General features: G+C 50.5%; 2 protein-coding genes across 6 annotated transcripts; one reads left to right on the top strand and one right to left on the bottom strand.

The window, feature by feature from the left end:
* Window positions 1-1,618: 1,618 nt before the first annotated feature.
* On the bottom strand, window positions 1,619-9,036 carry DPCD (deleted in primary ciliary dyskinesia homolog (mouse)). 2 transcript variants are annotated; one of them, XM_032694932.1, is made up of 6 exons: window positions 8,907-9,036; window positions 8,527-8,607; window positions 7,720-7,844; window positions 6,765-6,898; window positions 2,914-3,016; window positions 1,619-1,821 (listed from the first exon to the last, which is right to left on the bottom strand). In XM_032694932.1, the coding sequence occupies exons 1-6, from the start codon at window positions 8,968-8,970 to the stop codon at window positions 1,717-1,719; spliced, it is 612 nt and encodes a 203-aa protein (XP_032550823.1). In that variant the 5' UTR covers window positions 8,971-9,036; the 3' UTR covers window positions 1,619-1,716. The 2 variants fall into 2 exon arrangements, with proteins under 2 accessions (XP_032550823.1, XP_032550822.1); XM_032694931.1 differs by having other exon boundaries at window positions 8,850-8,985.
* Window positions 8,952-21,327, top strand: POLL (DNA polymerase lambda). 4 transcript variants are annotated; one of them, XM_032694929.1, is made up of 10 exons: window positions 9,065-9,518; window positions 10,429-10,572; window positions 10,828-11,125; window positions 11,737-11,896; window positions 14,948-15,271; window positions 15,781-15,954; window positions 16,845-16,973; window positions 18,952-19,120; window positions 19,485-19,860; window positions 19,921-21,327. In XM_032694929.1, exons 2-9 carry the CDS (start codon window positions 10,458-10,460, stop codon window positions 19,847-19,849), a joined length of 1,734 nt encoding a protein of 577 aa, XP_032550820.1. In that variant the 5' UTR covers window positions 9,065-9,518; window positions 10,429-10,457; the 3' UTR covers window positions 19,850-19,860; window positions 19,921-21,327. The 4 variants fall into 4 exon arrangements, with proteins under 4 accessions (XP_032550818.1, XP_032550821.1, XP_032550820.1 ...); XM_032694927.1 differs by lacking the exon at window positions 9,065-9,518 and adding an exon at window positions 8,952-9,043 and having other exon boundaries at window positions 19,485-21,327; XM_032694930.1 differs by having other exon boundaries at window positions 9,064-9,518; window positions 10,831-11,125; window positions 19,485-21,327.
* The last annotated feature ends 548 nt before the right edge of the window (window positions 21,328-21,875 follow it).

The following is a 21,875-nucleotide window of genomic DNA, read 5'->3' as shown; positions in this document are numbered from 1 at the left end:
GAGATGTATATTTTGTTTCAAGTTCCAAAGGGGCTGCAACATTACCTGCTGATTGCAGGGGCCTGGCTGTGTAGGGGAGGTTGGGTTAAGGTAGATTAGAAGCTGTCTGATAGAGCTCTCTCCCCGGCTAGACCCTGTGACACTGCTGCATTGAAGGTATTCCTGGGATTTTGGATTACCTGTCACTTTTCAAACAAGAATTCAAAAAGTAGGATCTGTGACTCATTTGCTGCCTGCATAATGAAGCAGCAAAACAGACTAGTGCAAACACCTGGATGTGATTTACTGGGATCCTGTAAACACATTCAAGTGGGCTCTGCTCCTTTTTGTGTCATCCTTTTGAACCCAACCTGGGTCTCTGAACAACCATAGCTTTCAGTGTGCTCTGTGCTGTCTGCATGGGTGTGGATGAATGTGCTGTGGGTGAATACAGTGGTGTCTGAGATCTGGCCCTCCTTGGGGAAGGAGGTGCATGAACCCTACTTGGCTCTGAGTTTGGGTGTCCTGGCTAGGTAAAGGAGAGGTTTGTATCACAAACTGGGAGCATTTCTATGGTGAGGCACTCAGCATGGTGCTTTGTTAGAACTCAATAGGTTGATTTCCACTGTCAAGAGGCTGATCTTCCCTCGTGATGCACAAGAATTGGAAGAGAATGTTTGCTGAAGCCCTGTGCTCTAAGGAGTTTTTGTGGTTTGAAAGCAACCCCACTCAGGGGAGCTATGCTAGGAGCCCATGAGCAGCTCACTTGAAGGTAGGGTTTGTTTGGATAGGAACTGTTCAAGTATGGACTGGGATGGAACAACATTCAGAAATCTAAGCACAGGGGTGGCTGTTGGAGGGGAGTTGGAAAGGAGCAGCATTGTTTGGCTTGTTCCTGTGCAGTGAGGTTTGCAATGGCCATATTTGTGCCTTCACAGAAGGGTGGGCTACTGCTGCTCCTGAGCTGGTCAGTGGCCTGGCCACTGCTTCCCCTTCTGCCATGCAAATGAAGGCAGCTGCCTTTCGGTTCCTGCACAGCCACGTTGCGTTGTGCACGGTGAGGGAGCAGCTGTTTCATAGGCTGTGCCCACTCAGGTCTAAGCACTGGTGCTGTTTGCAGAGATACCAGGGTCACCAGAGCATCCTTCTCACTGCAGGGAGGACCTGCACAACCGCACAGGAGGGAGTTGCTTCCAAGCATATCCCAGGCAGGTAAAGGGTGTGAGGAGGGTGTTCTTGTTTTCCAAACATTACTGCCTTTGGTGATGGTGGCAGACAGAGGGAATTCCCAAGAGGAACTAGCCAGGTGTCATGTTGCTCATGGAGGATGGGGACAGGGCTGCTGGCTGTGGATGTGGTGTGCTTCCTTTGTGTGCTGCAGCTTTCCACAGCTCATAGAAGGATCATCCCCAGAAGTGTTCAAAGCCGAGTTGGATGGAGCTTTGAGCAACCTGGTCTAGTGGAAGGTGTCCCTGCCCATGGCAGCAGGGTTGGAATGAGATGATCTTTAAGGTCTCTTCCAACCCAAACCATTCTATGGTTCTATAAAATGTCTGCATAAATCAGCAGACCAGGCAGCAGACAGATCAACTGCCCTGCCATCTCCCTGGGCCTACAAAGATTCCTCCAAATGGTGCAATTAACAACAGAACTAATTTTTATTAGATAAGGCAAAATAAATACCGTGAAGCTGTGCCAGAGAGCTGCCCCTCACCTCGACCTCTGAGCAGCCACTGCCTACTGGGTCTTACAGTCTCCATCCCCACTGTTAGCTGCCTTTATCTTCTTCAGCTCCTTCTGCAGCTGTTCTTCTGCGGCCAGGATCTCCTTTGGCTTCTGGTACTGTAGGACAGAGAGACATTCCCTAAGCACTCCTGGTCAGTCTCTTCTCCAAGCAGACCAACTGGGGCTGGGTGCTATCAGCCCAGCAGGGCCCTCCTGCCAAGGGAGGCCTTGCTGATATCAGCTGCCTCCGAAGCCCATTTGGAGAGGTGGTGCCATCAAGCTAAGGACATTTGCCAGGATCCAGAGTGTCTTTTACAGTGCAAATAGAACTTTCCAATTGGTCCCCACCAACCCCTCTGGGATATCCTGGCAAGCAAATCCTTGCTGTGCTCACTAACTGTATGTTCACAAGTGTTATTTTTATATATATATATATATATATATATATATATATAAAATTCTTTTTTTTTAAATGCAGAGAGAAGTAAGAGTTACAGTTCCTCTGTTCACCCCTCAGAGGCCCCTCGTCCAGCTGCAGTTTAGTGGTGGATGCAGGTGCTTTTTGGCCCATAGCAAACAGAAGCTCAGGAGCACTCAATGGTGCTCCCCTTGGCCCATCTCCTCTGCATGTGCACCCCAGCTCTGCTGTGAGGTTTCCTGCAGAGGGCATGCCCTCGGGTAGCTGACTTCTGCATTGAAGAAGACAAGCACCTGCTGCTCAAAAGCATCTGTCTGCTCCTTGCAATAAGGAGCGTGTCTCTTGCTACCACCATGTGCGTGGGAGTATTCCCTCTCTGACACAAAGCAGCAGGTGATTTTTTTTTTAAGATTGAGAGACCTCTAAGTGCATCAGGTCCTTGGACTCTTATGTTTAGAGCCAAGAGAAACTTATTGTCACTGAGAGTAGAGGCTTGCTCAGGCCTGACAGAGAGGATATGTGGAAAATAGGGCATGACAGACACTCTTCCACCTGCGAGTCACCTTTAGAAGTAGGCAGGGCCCCTCCTGCAGTCTGGGCTCTCCTGGCTAGTGTCAGCATGCCCAGTGTAATCTGAAACTCCCACTGACTGTGTGACAGAGAAGGGGGGTCATCAGTGACCCTCAGCAGATCTTCCTGCTCTGCCTCATTTCCCCACGTGTAAGAATTTTAACTTCTTTGTGGGCATAAAGAGAACGGCAAAGTGCTGTTCTGTGCGGCTAAAACCTCACCGTGATGATCAGGGTGTTGTTGGCATGGGCAAAGCTCAGGGCAGCTGCATCCAAGGGGAGGTGGTATCGGTCCAGATCAGGAATAGAGAACTTTTTATAGTACCTACAAATGAGAGAGGAGACAGAATTAAGGAAGGTGGTGTTTCTATTTCTCTGCTAGCAGTGCTGAGACACAGACTGCTGTTTTACAAGGTGTAGATGAGCTCCATAGGTCTCTCAGGGTTGGCAGGAAGCCCCTGTACCATGTTGTTTGCCTGCTGGTGCCCCCAGGCTGGCAGGAGCACTAGAAACAAACCTCCAAACTGGAAATCAGAGCTGGCAAAGTCCTGAAGTGTTTTGGTGTGTGAGAGCAGGCTTGGTCTCTCCAGCTTGCCCTTAAGTAATAACAGACATGGTTAGGCATAGACTACTCAGCCCTACCAAGAGGTGTCCCTTATCTTTGTCCCTGCTCGTGGCCTCTCATTCCCTCTAAGTATAGTTCCATTTAGCTTTTGTCAAAAAAGCTCTTGTGCCATATGACTTACTTTTCTGAGTGATGCACCATTTTGTTTTGCAATCCTTCCTAAACCCATCTTTTTGACTTCTTGCTGTGCTTCCTAGATAAACTTCTTGCTTTGGTGGCACGGTGGTGCTCAGGCATAGCCCTGAGCTGCCCACAGTCACTCAAGCCTCTGCCCTGCAGTGTCTCCATGCAGCCCACATGGTGGCTGTGATGCTCACCTGCACTTACAGCTCTCCTAGTTGTTCTTTTCCTGGTTTCTATCCCAGTCTTCCGATAACCTCTCACATCCAAGCAGAGGACAGGGAGGTTTTTGGCAGCTCCCTGTCCAGCCTGTGTCTCTCCACCAACCAAACCTTGGGCTTTGCTCAGTATGAAGGAAAGGTGATATGTCTCAGAACTGGAGAGGTTAAAAGCTCTCTAGGCAGCAAAGAGATTTCCTAAGACTTTGGGGCCAGAACTCTGTAGACTTGTGTCTGTGTTTGCCTGAGATCTTTCTTGCTTGCCATGGCTCGCCCTGCATCTACTGCTTCTCTACCACTAGCTGGTGGTCCTGTGCCCACCCAGAGGCATGGTTGGATTCTTAATCTCTTCCAACACTCTTGTGGGCAGTCCTCTCCAAGGAATTGGCCTGTGGCCGGTACTGAGGTGCCTGGAGCAGAATGGGAAGAGGCAGTGGCTGCTGTCATGCCATGAGAGGTGGTCCTCCATTCAGCTGGCTGTGTGTGAGGCTTGGCCTCTTTAGCTACCTCTGCCCAAATTGCAGTTTATTTTCCAAGTCACGGTGAAAACAGCTACAAAGAGCAAATGGCTCTCCCGGTGCAGTGGGAGGAATGTACACGGCTTGTTACCGCAGGGCTCAAACCATTCTGTGTTGTCACTGCTGTCGGTATTTGGAAAAGGTGGCAGACATGGATAATAAGGGAGATGTCAAAGGTTAAACAGCAGAGATTAGATGAACACAAAGACATGTTAAGGAAGTGTTAACTTCTTACCGATTAGACAAAAAAAAAGCAGTACACAGAAAAAACCCACTGTTTCAAAGGGCCTTGGAAGTCATCAATGAAACAGCAGCATTCTGCTGCCCCAGGACTAAGGAGAAGGGGAGAAGAATGGCTTTGGCTGGCCTCAAACTAAAATCTGTGACAAGATCAAAGGAAACCAGATCTGCCTTGCCACCCCCTCCTCCTCCTAACGTTACCACTGCCTCTCGCTACAATAATTGAATCAGGTTTGGCGTTTGGGGAGGTGGCTTTCTGGGTTTGTTTTTAGAGTTTAGTTTAATGGATTTATTTTACAGCAAGAGGTTTTAAGCAAATCCCACTTGAGCAGCCCTTGCCGTGGCCAGAGGGAATGGGAGTGACTGGTGGAAGTGAAGAGCTCCTGTCTGGGCTGGGGAGGTAGCTGATGGGTGGTTATCCCTGCTAATGCAGGCTGATTCTCTGCCCTCGCCTCTCACCCCATGGCCAAGGGCAGTATTACACTCTGAGCATGAGTCCTGGCCTGAGATCCAAAGTACGTATGTGAAATCACCTCTATTATTTTCCTACTGGAAACCCACTTTTTGTCAGCCTGTAGGGAAAACTGCTACTGGTATGCTGAGAATTTAGAGCTGAGCTATTCAGTAGTGACTTGGCAGCCCATCCTGTTACTTGTGCCTCTGGCTGGCAGTCAGCACAGCTCTGCTGCTCAGAAGCAGCGTGGCTGACTTCCAAGTGCTGGAGAGGCTCCGAGGCTTCCTTTCTCTCCCGTAGTGATGTGTGCTCTCTCTGTGGACTCCATGCCTTTGTTGCTATCTTGGAATTAGTTGCTGAGTGCTGCCTTGCCCTGGCTGAGACCCAGGAGAAATGATCTAAGACATCCCGGAGCCTGTACTAAGTGTTCCAGTGCTGGAGTCTGTCCCTGCTCTCTACCGACAGCAACGTCATTCTTGTCCCCAATGAGGTGACTTTCAGCTTTAATTCCAAAAGTCCTTAACAGTCATATGCAGACCGTGAGTTGCTGTTAAGTCCCTCGACTCTTTCTGACGCTAGTCTATAGACTGTAACTGTCTGCTGCCTGTGGGGGAGTCAGCTGATTTCCTGACAGCGGTACAAAAAAAGTTTGAAGTCAAGTAGGGCGTGGGTAAAACCTCAGTGCTACATTATATCCTTACTGCACCTACGCAGGCAAGGAAGTTCCCACATACACACTACTACTACTCCAGTAGGCCTGGAGGTAGATAAGCCTCGTTGTGATGGTACGTAGTTGGATTTAGGATCACATACTCCATTCCTGTTCTAGCTCCATGTGTATCCACATGTGGCTGATGGGAATCTCATTCATCTTTTCCTACAAAGCCCTCCCTACTAAAGCGCCACTCTTCTGTGAATTCTTCTGCGTGCATTTACGCCAACATCTTTCTGCATTACAGCTGGAACTGCTTGCTGTTTTCATCGGGTAGGCTCTCCCTTCCCAGCCTCCTGCTTTTGAGCCTCCAGGTGTGCTGACGTGAAGTGCTCGAACAGCCGCTCACCGGGAGACTCGCATTGTGCCGCGACGTGAAGCAGCCGAGGGGCCGCAGTTCTGTGCCGACAGCACCACCTACAGCCACTTCCAACATCTTCCCTTCTGCTCCCGCGGCTCGCTCCGTGCCCTCCTTCCCAATACTACTGCTCATCCTGGCTTATCTGAGCATCTACATGCTTTGGGGCACAGTGCATGTGTCATTCCATGAGAGATACCATGTACTGACACACTAAAAGATGATGCTTAAAAGCATTTCCCTTTTCTTTTCCCTCCAATCTCAAATCTCTTTTGGTGGAACACCATAGTGCTTCCTTTCCAGATTCAGTCTGTCTTTTTTTCTTGCTACTTACAGATCATGTCACTGGCATTGTGACTACAGGACAGGTTTACACAGGGAGATCTGTCTGTCTGAGTGCCCACGACTTTGCTGTATCTGCTGAATCCTGCAGCATTCTGAGATGCAGTGACTAGATCAAAGTGTCGTGTCAGAGGGAGATGATGGAATGCTCTACCTTCCAAAGGTCTGCAAGGCTCTTACTTTATTTTTCTAAGGCAGTAACATCTGACAGGGAAAGGACAGAGTAAACACCACACTACTGGAACCAAGAGATGAATTTGCTAAGGCCAGTGCAGAGCTTGAGGAGCTCTACTGTAAATGTGTCTGGTGCAGTTGGGAGTGGAAATTGGGCAGCAGGAGACATCACTGCAAGGTGGGGCCCTTCAGCCCTTGCACACAAGGGACAGAAGGCAAGAGGGGATAACTCCCCTGTGCAGTCACTAGTCTGCTCTCTGTGCCAGCCCACCCCGAGAGACTGCCAGTACTGGCAGTTCTGTCCTTACTGACTTCTTGTTGGTGGTCCGGATGACACAGCAGCGCTGCTCCTCCTCCACGGAGACGCTGTAGACCTCCTTGGGGTAGGGCAGGTTACGGATCCGCCACTGGAAGCTGCTCAGGGTATCCTTCCTCATGAAGACAGGCTACAGCAAACATGTACCTTTAGCAAGGCACCTCCAGCTGCCTTCTCTCCTCCCTGTCCCTTTCTTCCTGTACTACCTTGTGAGACTCCACATGGGAGTAGCTCTTCTTTCACACTGGAACATTAGGGAGTAACTCAAGAAGCTGCCTGAGCACCACTTTCCTAGAGCTAGTGCTTTATCTTTGCCCAGGACACTGCCTGCTCTGCTTGCAGGAGGCTGAAACTTCAGCAAGGGAGTCTTGCTGAGGGTTACAGTGAAACTGGGCCTCTTCCTCACAGGCAACTGAATACTGTGCTCTGCCTGTTCTAGGGACCTGCTGGATTCAGTCCTGGCTCTGCCCCAGTTTACTGTGCAGATCTGTGCTTGCGTTTTAGGTCTGTAGAAAAGATGGTGAGAGACAAAAATGTCTTCCCTCTAAGCTAGAGGGGTGTGAAGATGAAACAGGCTGTACTCTATTAAGGAGCAACCTGCTGTGCACTGCCTGTGTTGGCCTTTCATTTCTGTTGCCTCTGTTTTCCATCCCTTGACTTGTCCTGGCACTGGCTTCCCTGTCAGCCTGCATTTTCGGAAGCCAGGACAGTAGTTGCCCAACACAGCAATACAGTTTCTTTACTTAGGGAAATGACAAATCTCTTGAAGACCCCCCAAAAAAACTAGGTGGTACCTTCTTTCTACCCAGCCCTACAGCTTTGGGATGATGCACAGCTGAGTGCTGGGCACGTTAAGGCTGTCTCGTGGGCTGTGAGTGATCTACCAACTACTGCTGTAAGCACAAGACTAGGTAATTTTAGACGCAGTGGTGCCTGCAGATCCTTACATACATTTGAGCTGCTCTCCATTATGAGCTCTGACTCCAGTGCTCCCAGGAGTGGCGAGGTCGGCTCTCCCACTTCTACCTGCCACTTGCCAGAGCCCCCGAGGGTGTTCTTCTCTCGCCATTTTCTACCTGTGGAAGAGACAAGAAGGGTTTTCATTATCCTGCTCTATAACAACTCCAGCAAATAACTGCCAAAGCTGCCCAGCACACCGAGATGAGATCTTAATTCCAGTATTAATTAATTAAGATGTGTATCTTAATTCCAGTAATTTCCACTCTGGTGTGAGTGGATCTGCTAACCGGCTTGTTCCTAAAGTTGGAAGTTCTGTACTGAATGCCTCTCTTTTTTGCTACTGGGAGCTGAAACCATGGCAGGGTTGCAACAGGTGCCATGCTGCAGGTGATGTGGTTTTGGACAAGAGCCATAATTGACACCGTACTTTTTTGCGGTTGCAGAAGCCACCAAAAAGCATATTTCAGCCCTGTATGTGGTACAGACTCAGTGCCAGGAAACCACAATGGCAATCCCATTTAGTCCATCCAAGTCTGTTGTGAGAAAGGAGGTGTTTGGGGAAGATCCTGGGCTAAAGCAAGATTGGCTGTGCCACAGAAGTCAGAGAGCCCTGGCTGCAAATGGAACTGTGCTTATGTACCTATAAAATCCCGCTACAGCCATGCCTATCTCCCAGGATATGTACGGGCAATTTGTTTCTGACCAGGCGGTCTCTCTCCACACCCCAGCTCTGAGCGTGCAGACCCATGGCCCTGCGGTTCTGTCCCGACCCACGGGACAGCTGAAAGCAACACTTACTCATCAGCTGGCCGGTCTTGATGTCGTACTCTTCAGCCATCTCCTTCCCATCCTCGAACAGGTAGTGGATCTTTCGCTTCCCTAGAGGCAAAGCAGGTGGTGAGAGCAAACAGGGATACACCCACCCCTGGGTGTGGCCCTCTGTCTCGCTGTCTGGGGCACTATCCCATTGTCCGGGACCCCATCCCACTGCCAGGAGATGCAGAGGGGCACTGCCCAGTGTCCCTGCATTGACGGCCTTGTGTCCTTCCATGGGGTCCTGCCCGGGCTGCGAGGCTGTGCCCGGCAGCGCTCCCCTCTCCGCCCGCTCGCCGCAGGGTCACCCCAAACCCCGCGGCGGGGGCCGGCGGAGGCCGTCCCGTCCCTCGCCCCGTCGTTACCGTCCTGCACCAGCGCGGTCTTGCGGGCCGCCCGCAGCCGCTCCAGCCAGCCCGGCACCGCCATGGCGGCCGCGGCGTCACCGCGGCAACGCTGAAACTTCCGCCCGCCACCGGAAGCGATTCCCGGTCGGGCCGAGGGGAGCGGAGCCCTGTCCGGGCACAGCCCCGACCCCGCGGGGCGCAGCCCCGACCCGGCCCGGGCACGGCTCCCCCCCTGCGGTGCGTCCCGCCGGGAGGGAACGGTCGGATCGCCGCCCCATACGCCCCCGCCTTCCCTCGTCCCCCCGCGGCCCGGCTACAGGTTTGGGGGGTCGTTCTTGCTGCCCCCGGCGTTGCGGGTGCTGCCAGCCCCGGGTCGGTGTCCTTGACCTTCGCGGCTTGAGGAGGCTGGGCAAGGCAAGCTTTGCACCCAGCGCGCGGGTTGTGGCTCAGGCGAGTTAAAATCCGGCCTGGAGAAACACACTGCCAAGTTCTTGAAATGGACTTGGTCGCCCACAGGCTTGGCGGGGCTTCGGCGTGGGTTTTTTCCCTTTGTCTAACATAAAGGATTACTGTTTCCAGAGGGGCTCCTTTTGGTCAAAACGACCAGAAAACAGAAACATTTCAGCGAAGGTGAGTTTTAGGAATGCAGCAGGGTTTCTGTTCCCCCCGGAGCTGAACTCTTCCTCGCAGGAGCAAGGACTTGAGTTGAGCTCTGGGTTGGTCTTTAGAGGATTGTGTTTAATGCTCAGATGAGAAGATAGGAAGAAGACACAGCCAGGTGGGACCATTTTCAGCTCTCCAGGTGTAATAGGATAGGTTTGTGCTGGCCTGTGTGTGAGAAACCTCTTAAGTGAAATACAGAGTGCTCCACAGAGAGGAAACCAAGTTGGTGTTGACTTGATGGAAGGGACTGTTGGGATATACAGTGATTCAGGGGCTCATTTGGGCTACAGAAAACTGAGCTTCCTACTATCCTGGTAGTTAAAGCTCTGAAGTTTGCTTTTTTGGTAAAACTACAGCTGTACCCATATTAAACTTGGCTAGTTAATATTTACTAATTTGCTGTTTTCAGCTGAAGCTGAGTTGGAAGTTTTCTTCTTATGGCTCTGGGAAACACCTGGTGTCAATCAACTGTTTTATCTCTTCTTGTTAGTGACTGGATTTCAGCCCTGGCAGGAGAGGTGTTTCCCTCTTGGGAATGTGCTTAAGAAGTATCTAGGAAATGCAGTTGCTTCTTTTGGCTGGGCAGGAAGGAGCTCCAAAATGTTAAAGTAGTTGAATGCTTTCCGTTACAAGAACTCAGCCTTAGGGATTTTTAAGGCATTCAAGCAGGGCTGAATTAAGTCACTTTTTGATTTTTGTGACCTTGTCAGCTGCAATTCTTGTTTCTGGGTGCCTCCCTCAGGGTGAGCGTTTTTGGAAGGCAACAACAAAAAAAGAAGTTCAGACCAACAAAGTCAGAAAAATGAGTAAATCTCTAAGTTGTTGTGATTGGGTAACACTGTTCTAAGCAACCTTGATCTTTCTTATTTGTCTTCAGCAATTGCTGCTAACCTTCTCACCAGGCCTATGGAGCCACGAGGGATTGTCAAAGCCTTTCCCAAGAGGAAGAAGGTGAGGGATGACTCAGGGAAAAGTGTCCCTCCAAAGATCCCAAAAGATGAAGGAACAGAGGTACCTGAGGGTAAGTCCTGTGTCCCTATGACGTGGAATATAATATTCCTACCCAGCTTGTTAACTGGAAGTGCTGTTCCCCAGAGTCTTTTTCCAGCCCTGAGTGTGTTTTCTGTAGAGGTCATGGTCAGCTTGCTTTGGTATGTCCAGCTGGAGCCCCCCAAAGACTGCCTGCCAGTGCCGTCAAATCCTGTGTGAGATGTAGCCCTATTGGCTTGGGGCACATTCTCTTGTCACTGAGCCCCTGCCCCTGTGCTTCCCTCAGCAGAGTGGCTGAAACCCGTCACTGCCTATGTGCTGCAAGCTGGCCTTGGCCAGGCCAGGGCAGAGATCTTCCACAAGCAGATTGTCCACAATGGGGGTGTCGTACAGAGCCAGCTCTCCCCGGAGGTGACACACGTCATTGTGGCTGAAGACATGGACTGTGACCGGGCCTTTCGGCTCCTCAAACTAACCAAGCTGCCCCCGGGGCTGCAGCTGGTGAAGGCGTCCTGGCTAAGTGCTTGCATCAGAGACCAGAAGCTGCTGAGTACTACTGGCTATGGTGTCTTCATCCCTCACAGGTATGCAAATGCCACACTGTCATTCCTCCCTACAGTTCTTCTACCCTAAACTGAACTAAATTTTGACCTCTGCTCAAAATCTTGGACTGTAACTCCTTGCAGCTCTTGTGGGCGTGACTCAAAGTTCTGTGGGGTAGCAAAACATGGAATAGAGCCCAGAAGTGCTAACAGGAGTCCTGTTGCTTCCTACACGTGCTAAAAGCACCTCTTCATAATCCTTCAGTGATAAAAAGATTTCTTTTTAACATGCTGAGGATTAAATGATGTTTCTTACTTATTGCAGATGAAAGGTAGAGAGAGAATTGACAACTACACACAAGAGGAAAAAAGGAACGGAGCAACAGGCACAGGTTATGATCAAAATGTTTTGGTAAAGTTTTGCAGAGAGAGTCCAAGGGTGAGGTAGATAGGAGTGGAAGATTCAGGTCAGTAAAGTAGACTGTAATTGAGGAGTTGAGCTAAAACCAGAGTAATTAATCTGTGATCGGAGAAAGTACAATTCACATGGGTTGTTTGCTCCATCCCAAAACATGCAGAAGGATTTCTCAGTCAAAATTCTGGGGACTGAGAAGTCCTCCTTCTCCTGTGCTAAGGCATCTGATCCATGGTAGGTACCTGGAGGAGGCAGAACTCCAGAAAGAACAGCAGCAGATCAGTGAAGAAATCCAGCCCCCGGCAGAGGAGGGAACAGTGAAACGAGATACTGAATCACAGGTGGTGGATTCCTCACAGCGGGGCCTGAGCACCCTTGGACAGCACAAACTGGCTGAGGTAAGGCTTTCCTGCACAGGCTCATCTCCTTGTGAGCAGATCCTGCATGCTGCTTTTGCTGGCTAAGAACATCCCTGCAGGCATACAATGTGAGATTTTCTCAGCAAAGGGAAGGCATTTGGATGTTTCAGTGAGTTGATGCTGACAGACTTGGGCTGTGGACAGTTTCTGCTTCTCGTTGTCCTTTTTAGGTGTTAAGAATAGAAACACCACCCCTTAAATTGCTGTTATCATCAGAATATTTCCAACTGAAGCAGTCCTGGTGCTCTGATGAGGCCAAGGCTCACTTTGGTGATCATATTTCCTCTACATCTTTTTGAGGAATATTCCCTTTCAGGAAGCTGTCTCTGATATTTCATCCCGTGTTCCTGCCTGAGCCATACTGACCCGTTCTCCACTCCTTGGCAAACACCCTTTTCAGGCACATGTGCAGTGGATTGAGTTGCTACCGGAACGATTGTGGTGGTGTCCTTAAAATATCTGCATTGAGTTATTAGTGACCTCTGCTGCAAGTCAGCTTCTCTGGCCTGCTATTAGCTTTCCTTCCTTTCTCTGTATTTTTGATCAAGTTAGATAAATTCTTTTTGGCCATTGGCATAATGCAAATCTATCTGTAGCAAAGTTACCCTAGACATCTTAGAGCAGCAGCTGCCTTGTATTGCTGTATCTGTTTTCCAACACAGTCCCAAATTTTGTTTCACAAAATCCTGTAGTTACTCTCTGCTCACAGGGGGGTCTTTTGGTTTAGGCTTTCTCTTGAATATGTGCAGAGGGGGTCTTTTTCTCCCAGACTAGTGTGTTCTAGGTAGAGTTGGCTGCTTCATAACTGCATCACCTTTGCAGTTATCCCATTTTTGCTGTTGTAACACTAGCTCAGTGGCAATCGTTATTAGCGCTTAATGGGAGAAAGAATCTTTTGTACTGTTATGGATCCTGTGGTATCTGCCTGCTGTCTGCTCATGTTTACTTTGGATGGTCTATTGCTAGAATCTGAAACCTTATTGCCTTTTTTTATTTAAATCCCCTCAAGCAATGATGCTTCCTGTTAGTCAGTGCACAAAAGCTGTATCTGTAGATATTTCAGTGAAATCTCTTGTCTCAAGCTTAGGATTATGTGAGTCCGGGGAGGAGAACCCATGGGATATACTTTAAAGACAGTACCAACCACTTCTGAAACCCAGCTATGACAGTAAAGCTGAAACTTAGTTTAGAAGTAGCTTCCATTCAAGCAGAGTCTGTTTCAGCTTGGGTGGATGTTTTTTCTTTAGGAGATGAAGAGTGTGACAGTGTTTCGTACTAAACAGGGACTGCTTTGGAAATTCTACCTTTGGATGTTAACTCCTGTGAAGAAATCCTGTTACCAGTCAGACTGTAGCAATCGTTTTGTGACTGGCATCCAGCTGCTGTTGTTCTCTGCCTCTGCCAGCAGTGCCAGTTACTCTCTGTGTGAACCTGAGGCTGTTACCCCAGGCTGCCTGCCTCCATCTCAGGTAGCCTGTTGCCTCAGCTTCAACTGCTCTCCTGGCGCCTCTGCTGTGCTCCAGACAAACCATGTGCATCCCAGTCTCACCCACTAGCTCTAGCAAGTCAGGTGCTCTAGGATCCTGGAGCATCTTAGAAGCTAATGGGACTAGTTGTTTTTGCATGTGTGGTTGTAAAAGGTCCATCAGCTTTGTTAGCCAAGTGTAGACAGTCAGGGCTGTAAGTGCTGTTTCACCTGTGTGACACTGATGGCCGAGAGGATGGCAATTGCATCCAGCTCCAGCTGCAGAGTTCTTTGCTCTGTGGTTGGATAACATGCTCCTTAAATGCTTTTGAGGGGCTTGCTAACCTATTCTAGCACTCTAAGGCTTTTCTGCCATTAGACAGAACAGCATCTTAAGCCAGTTGCGTTTCAAGGCAAATAAAACTGCTTTGGTCTGTCAAATCCTCAGTCTGACCCAGTTTTCAGGGTTATAAAACAAGATTACAAAGGGGAAACATCCCGCCTCTTCTTCCTAAATACAATTCCTGCAAGATATAGAACTGAAGTGTCTCCAGACCTCCTGCCTCCTTAGCCAGCAGAACCAGAGGTTGCAAGATCTGGCTCTGACTTAGTTAGGCTGATGCTCTGCAAAAACTCATAGCTGGACTTATTGTGCTGCATGTAATTGCTAGACTGATCCCAAACAGCCCTGTGTCATTCAAGGTTACTTGCACAACACAGAACCTCTTGGACCTTCATGGGCTCCTGTGTTTATACATCAGGAGAGAGGGGGACCCCTGTGAGCAAAGCAGTCTACAAAGCCTCTATGCAACTTCCCTCTTCTATCCCTTTTGTTCATTACCTGAAACCAAGGCTCATTGTTTCTTAAGTCTACACAGAGGCATCCTAATGCTGAGGGTATCAGCAAATGCATACATTGGTTCTTTCTTCTGTCACTGAGGAATGTGGAGTCCTTTGTGTCATTCCTTCCTCCCCCTTTTCTCTTGCAGATAGCCATGGGGAAAATGCGGGGGTTTTAATTTGCTACTCTGTTAAGATTTTGTGTCTGTAAACTGAAAACAGAGTTCAGTGCCTGTCTCCTGTCATCTGCATCATGGGGTGGAAAGTGCAGGATCTGAATGTGAGAGATGTGCTTATGCAGCCACCAGACCAGCGAAAGGTTTCCCGGTGGGAGTAGAGAGTCAGGATCTCTGTCAGCCAGGGATTTGGCATTACCATACCTTGCTGCTGGCAGCAGTTGCTCACTTAGTCAATGTCATATCTCAGGTGTCAGGGGCTTGGCTGCAGGAGGTGTGTGTGTGCTTGGATCATACAGGGACAGCAGTCTGGTCTCCTGTGCTATGTGAGATGTGCATGTAGCTTCAAGGGGTGCATGTGTAGCTTGAGATGTGAAGAGCTGTGGTGTGTGTATAACCAACCACTTCTAATGGTGGCAGTTGGAGCACTGTGTGCCCGGGAGGTTGGTTATTGCTCTGACTTCTGTCTCAGAAGTAGCCTGTGCCAAGGGGACATATGTGAGGCATGCACTTATTCTCACATGGCTGCTTTTCTATCTCTCCCTAAAGAAATACTCTGATGATGAAGACAGTGAAGGAGAAGATGCTAGTGTCACCCAGGGAGATCTGGAAGCATTGATTTCTGGCCGCTACCCTGTGAAATCATCAGAGGAGACCAGTGACAGCTCTTCCACAGTGGCCCAGCCTCCCAGCAAGTGGGTTTGTGCCCAGTCTTCCAACAGCAAGAAGGAGAATCACAACCAATGTATCACAGAGAAGCTGGAAGTGCTGGCAAAGGCTTACTCTGTTCAGGGGGACAAGTGGAGAGCTCTGGGCTACACCAAAGCCATCAATGCGCTCAAGAGCTACCACAAACCGGTCACCTCCTACCAGGTAAAACACCTTCCCAGGGTGGTGGAACAGGGAGATAGACCTTGGATGGAAGTTGTGTAGCAAGTGCAAGTTTGGATTCATTGATCACCTGCAGTGTTTTCAGAACAGCAGGAAAGTGGAATCTGAGCCTTTTAGGGCTGGATCTGAGCACTCACGATAAATGCCTTCCTTGGGCACAATGCAGGGACATTCTCACCTTCGTCTTCATCATCAGCAACTGGCCATCATTCGAGATAATATATAAAACTAACTGGATCTGAACCTTGTGCACTGTGACAGTCCACCTGTTCAGTATGTTAGTTTTTCTGTCCTATTCTTCATGCTTCTCCTTTTTCCCTTGAATTGATGAGCCTCTGTAGGTCTGGGCTAGAGAGCAAACTGTTAGGCAGAACTAATCCCGCCACTTACCAATTACTGATGAAATGACTAACCAGGCTATGGGTGGGTAGCAGCTCCCCAGCTTGTGTGTGATCTTTGCTTTTCCAGTGGCAGCTCTAGTTTCTTTCTAGGAAGCCTGTAAAATCCCTGGGATTGGGAAGCGGATGGCAGAGAAGATCCTGGAGATCTTGGAGAGTGGGCACCTGCGCAAGCTGGATCACATCAGTGAGAGTGTGCCTGTGCTGGAGTTGTTTTCCAACATCTGGGGAGCAGGGGTCAAGACAGCTCAGACGTGGTACCAGCAGGTAAGTTCAGTGCCTTACATGAGGGGCTCTCAGACTATGGTCTGAAGACTGCTGCTAAAGCAGAATTACTTTCACAAATATTTTTTAATTGCCAGTATCCACAGATGAGATTTGAATTTTCTTCTTTTGGGAGAAAATTACAAGCCTGGGTCCCCTTGTGTGTGTGTTTGGGGAGAATGGAATGCACCCAGCTAAGACTTGAATTTGGGTGGGGGTAGAGGACAAAGATGTGGGGGAGAGGAGTGGGGGACATGCTGCCTTTTCTGTAGTGTCACTTCTTGGAGCTCATCTCACACTGTTTATGGCTCCTGGTCTAGTTGCTGGGCTGTTGGCCTGGCTGGCTCCTGTACCTGTCAGCAGTCATCCGCCTTATCTGGAAGTTGTAAAAATGAGGTTGAAGTAATTGTGCCAACAGGAACAACCCAGCCCACTGGGTGGGTTCCTTCTTTAAAAACAGTTTGTCTCCCAAGCACAGGGCTAATGAAGCCTTGCTTCCTGTAGTGTTTGGTTTGTGACTGGGTTCTTTGCTGTCTTAAAAATATGGTTGTGTTCATGCTGTAGGATTTCCTTCACTGGGGTGTTATGGGTGTTGTTCCTTTACCTGCATTGCTTGTTTTCCTTCAGGCTGTAGGAACACCTTGCCTTAAGAGCAGTAGCCTTCTGTCAGGTTTAGTTAAGATTCAGAGTCATTGTGGGGTGGAGATTAGAGATGTCTGTAGTAGTGGGATTGCCTGAATCCCTTGTTTTAGGAGCCAGGCCCTAATCGTTCTCTACATGGGATCTCAGAAGCTGTGACTGGCCTGGACTTGAGATAGCTTAAATACAGTCTCTCCAAATCTTGGTGGAAAGTGTTGGAAGACGTTTGAATATCATCACATGATCTGCACTAGGGTTTCCGGACACTGGATGATATCCGCACCAAGGCGACCCTCACCAGCCAACAAGCTGTGGGACTGAAGCACTACACGGATTTCCTGGAGCGCATGCCTCGGGAGGAAGCTGCACAAATAGAGCAGACTGTGAGTAGCTTAGCCCCAGGCCCTCAGAGTGGAGTACCTGCTGTGAAAGGTACACTGTGAAAATGTCCCTCACTGTTGTAGCTGAGCTCTTTAGCTTCTCCTCTGAGTGGGGTCAGTGCTTGGAGGATCCTTTATGGGTATGGGCACACAAGGCACCTACTTTGCCCCATCAGAAGGTTCAGTATGAGTGCCTGGCAAGAAGGAGGATACTTCACAGATGTCAGTTCTACACACTGCTTTGAAAAAGGCTGCATGTGGCATGGTGGGATGAGCAGGTTCTCAACTCCTCTTTCCTGCCTCTTCTCATGTCTGAGATGTCTGCTTTCAGCTGAGGTTTCCCTGGTGCTGCTTCTCCTAAGGAGTCTGTGAGCACCCTGTGATCTGATTGTCAGGGGGAGGATAGAGGGTGGATATCCTTGCTGGAAGCAAAGGGGGAATCCAGGTTGCAAATGGGTGCTGCTTGCTCTACGATGCTGTGGCACTCCAGGATTATGGGCTGCTAAGTCAGTGTACCCTAATGTGAGCAAAGAACCTGGAGGACACACTGTCATTGCTACCCCTGTGCTCTCGGATCACCATGGAAGCAGCAGCCAGCGTGACCCTGTCACTCGGCCACAGGGCCTGGCCACGAAGAATAAACCCCTGCCAGGCTCCTGCTGGGGTGTCAGTCCCGTGTGCCGGATTAGCCATTTTGGTGGTGAGTGGTCCCTTTCCCAGGCAGGCTGGGCTGAGGAGCTGGCTCTTGGGGGTGGGTCTATTGTTATCTTGATGGGATTACTGTGCTCCCCTCCATACACTCACACACACCTCTGATCCAGGCCCAGGAGAGAGAATGAGGGATTAGTCACTGTCTGTGCTGCCTGTCACAGTGAGATCTGAGGAGCTTTTAGGCTCTTGGGTGGGGCTGGGAATTTTCTAGAAATCTTCATTTAAAGCTAGAAGGGGGGCAAGGACACCAGAGGAGGGCTTGCTCCGCATGAGAAAGGCTTGTGGCTTCTTGGAGCACCTTTGGGGCAAAGGTTAATGGGTTTATCTTTTGCTAATGAAGGATGATCCCCAAGAGTGACAAGGGGCTGTGGGCATGGACACTGCCTTGCTGAACCCCAGCCACTGTGATGGCCTCATCACTGGGAGTTGCTGAGCCCCTCATTATTTGCTGCCAGCAGGGTGATTGGCACAATCAGACCAAGAATACTTTAGTCCTGTCCAGGGACTTGGGAGCCTTTCTTAGGCTTTTAATGAATGAAGCCATCAGAATTAGCGCTGTCTGCGAAAAACAGGAGCTGGGGTCCAGCCTGGAGACTGGACTGCATTAGGGAAGGTTTTGATTATATGTGTCTGATTGCTGGCAGCAGCATGTTGGCATCCATTTGGTCTAAAATGCTGGGACAGTGGTGCTTTTTCTGGGTCAGGAAGCCCAGCTCTCCTGCAGAGGCAGAGCTCTTTGCAGGAGTGAACTCCAAGGGTTACTCCAGATTTTCTGCTGTTGGGTCCTACTTGGGAGACTCCATAAGACCATCTGTGCTTCTGAAACAGGACCTGTGACTTTCTCCTGTTGAACTGATTTCTCTTTGTGGGCAGAACTGGTGAGCTTTGTGCTCCTGGCCTGCCAGGTAGCTGAAAAACCTCTCCTGCTGTCTTAGAAACGAAAGGCTCTGAAAGCTTGTGCTGTACTTTGCCCCTTCATCAGGGCTACATCTTCCTGCTTGTCCTAACCTAGCTCCAGCCCAGTGTCCCCAAGGGCTGATCATTGTAGGATGTGGTGGTGCAGGACTGGATGAAGGCCACCCTGGCTCTCCTGTCTCCTGACAGCAGGCCAGCCTTCTTGTGGGGGCAGCCTGCCAAGTGTCTGCTCTATATGGAGACTCTGGAGATGCAGGACAGGCCTCAAAGAAGGCACAAGATCCTTTGCTGTCTTGATGGAAAGAGCATAAAGAGACTGGTCTCTGACTCCTCATCCTTCTTTCTCTTCTTGGAGGTCAGACAAGCTGCCCTGGCCCTGAAGCCAGGGCTTGTGTGTGTGGCCTGTGGCTCCTACCGTCGGGGGAAGCCCACCTGTGGAGATGTGGATGTGCTGGTCACTCACCCAGATGGGCAGTCTCACCGTGGGGTGTTCAACAAGCTCCTCGACAGCCTCCACAGGAGCGGTAAGAGGGCTGGGGGCGGGCACATTGTGGTTGGACCTGTTCTTAGCATGGCCAAGCTGAGGAGGCAATGAGGTGAATGACATTCATTGAGGGACAGATGATTGCTTTTTCCAGGGACAGGACATCTTGTTAGTCCTTAAAAGTACTGCCCCTGGTCCTGGCCCCACTGCAGTGTTAAAGAGGAAGTGTTGCTGCAGCTCAGCATGGCTTGTCCTGTCTGGGTGAGGCTGGTGGGGCTGACTGTGGATTATCCTTTGGGTTCCACAGCATGTTATGAGACAGCTGCTCTCTGGACAGTGGGGAGTGGGGCATAGATGTGTCAGTCTCTACCATTCAGCTCCCTTTGCCTGTTCTCTCTCCTCAGGCTTCCTGACAGATGACCTGGTGAGTCAGGAGGACAATGGTGAGCAGAAGAAGTACCTGGGGGTGTGCCGGCTCCCTGGGCCGGCCCAGCGGCACCGCCGGCTCGACATCATCGTGATGCCGTACAGCGAGTTCGCCTGCGCCCTGCTGTACTTCACCGGCTCCGCTCACTTCAACCGCTCCATGCGGGCCCTGGCCAAGACCAAAGGCATGAGCCTGTCAGAGCACGCCCTCAGCTCCGCCGTGGTGCGAGGCCGTGGAGGGGTCAAGGTGTCAGCTGGTCACACTCTGCCCACTCCCACTGAGAGAGATGTCTTTGTTCAGCTGGGGCTGCCGTACCGGGAGCCCTCGGAACGGGACTGGTGATGCCCGTTTGTCACCCAGCACCCTGGGCCTGCTGCTGTGCTGCTGTTTCAAGGGGTGCTGGTTTCCCCAGCACTGCTTTGCGGTGGTTGCAGACTGAGGAATGTATTCCAGCAAACTGGGGCTCCTTTCAAGTGAGAGACCCTGCTGTGACAGGGCTGTGTGTCCCCCAGCAGAGGCTGTGGGCTGGAACCACGCTGGAAGCACATCAAGGCAGCCTCTGGCTACCAAAAGGGCTCCCAGCCCGTCAGCTACCCTGGTCCTGCTTTTCCCAGTTTCAGAAGGCTGGACTGCAGAGCCTTGTGATCCAGCCCCTGGCAGTGCTTGGGAATAGAAGTGGTATGCATCTTCTGTGTCTGAGCACTGACACCAAAATTTCTGTCCTGAGCTATGAATGAAGGCAGCAGAGGTCTAGCTTGGCTGTGGAATAGGCCTTCCCACTTCTCACTACTGCTGGCAGCTGCTACTGAAGGAATCATGAAGAGTTCCCCTATGCTGCTGTTTTGTTGTTCTGTCTGAGCTGACATGTGTCCACTGATGGGTCTCACTGCACAGGGCCAGACTGCTCTGCCACCAGCAGCAGACTGCCACTGAGGTGCTGTGCCTGCTTGCTCTCAGCTTGTCGTGTGCTGGGGATCCTCCAGATCCACAGAGAGCCCTGGTCTGGCCCTCTCCTTTCCTCTCAGTGCAGGAGAGGAGCAGACCTCACAGCTTGGGGGACTGTGCTCAGGAAGGGTGTGAATGTAATGGCACTGAATGTAACCCAGCAGGGCTGTGTGTCTGTGTGTAGGAGGCATGGAGACAGAGAGAAACACAAGGAGATAGTTAAGTTCTAATTTGGGCAAATTAGAACTTAATTAGCTTTCCCCTTTTTTCTGTAGAAACCATGGAGTCATCTGGTCTTTGATCAGGGAAAGTGTGCGTGTGTGTGTTTGTGTATGCATGTGCATGTGGCTGACCCTGCCAGTTCCATGGGAGTGAATTTTATTTCTCAGGAAGCCTCAACTGTTTTATATTCTGGAGATGAATTTCCCAGAGACGTTCAGTGCTGTGTCTCCATTATGGGTATTGCAGTGGTTCCTCCTGGCAGAGGTGCTGCTCTGCGGCATTGGCTGCCAGAGGTGCCATGGTGGGCATTTCTGTGCCAGGACCCCGGGGCTCCTGCTCCCTTGTCTTGTGGGAGACCCAGCCATCCCCACTCTGCACTTTGCCTCGTCTTTGTCACACACAGTGACAAGCTACCTATTTGCTGCTGGGGCAGGCACAAGGACACTAAACCTGGTGGTTTGCACAGTTCCTCTGCACTGTCAGTCGTGGCTGCTGAGCACCAGCAGTGGGGCTGGGGCTTTGCTGGGGGGGCCCCAAGCCCAGGAGTGGCATTTGTCAGCTCAGCCTTTCTGCTGGACACCCAAGGGAAATGAATGTCTTTTGGCAAGTCTTGGTGCATTTACATTTGAAGTGTAATAAATCCCTTCTCTCTTTTCCCTTGCCATCTGTCTTACTGCTCTCTGCACTGCACTGCAACTGTTGGGTCCTTCCCCCTGGGGCTGACCAGGCGCTCCTCCTGTGCTGGCCCATTTCCTTGGTTTCAGTGGAGGCAGGGAGAAGGCAATGGAGACCTTTAGGCCATTGGGTCAGCACTTCTGGCTCTCCAAGCAGGGAGTTGCTGGCCACCATCCTTCCATGGCAGAGCAGGACCTGGCTCTGTCCTGGCATCCAGCTGGCCACGTCACTGAGCTCTGAGCCTTGGGCTGAGCTCTTCCTTCAGGTGTGGAATCAGGAAGGGATTGCTGTCAGCTTTTCCATATTCATCAAACAGTAGGGCATGTGGGAGTTGGCTGCTGCTCTGTCTCCTGTGCCTGGAACAGAGCTCAGTCTCCTGAGCATGGAAATGCTTTAGTTGTCCAAGGGGAGTGTGAGCAACCTGGATGCCAAGGGAGCACATGGAGATAAGCAGCAGTAACAATTGGCTCAAAAGACAGATGGAGAAGCTGGAGAGGGACAGGGCCTGCTGAAGCAGAGCCAGTGA

The sequence above is a fragment of the Chiroxiphia lanceolata genome, chromosome 8, assembly GCF_009829145.1.
Source record: "Chiroxiphia lanceolata isolate bChiLan1 chromosome 8, bChiLan1.pri, whole genome shotgun sequence".
Lineage (NCBI taxonomy): Eukaryota > Metazoa > Chordata > Aves > Passeriformes > Pipridae > Chiroxiphia > Chiroxiphia lanceolata.
The sequence above is the reverse complement of the archived record's forward strand: the minus strand, read 5'-3'. Positions and strand labels throughout refer to the sequence as shown.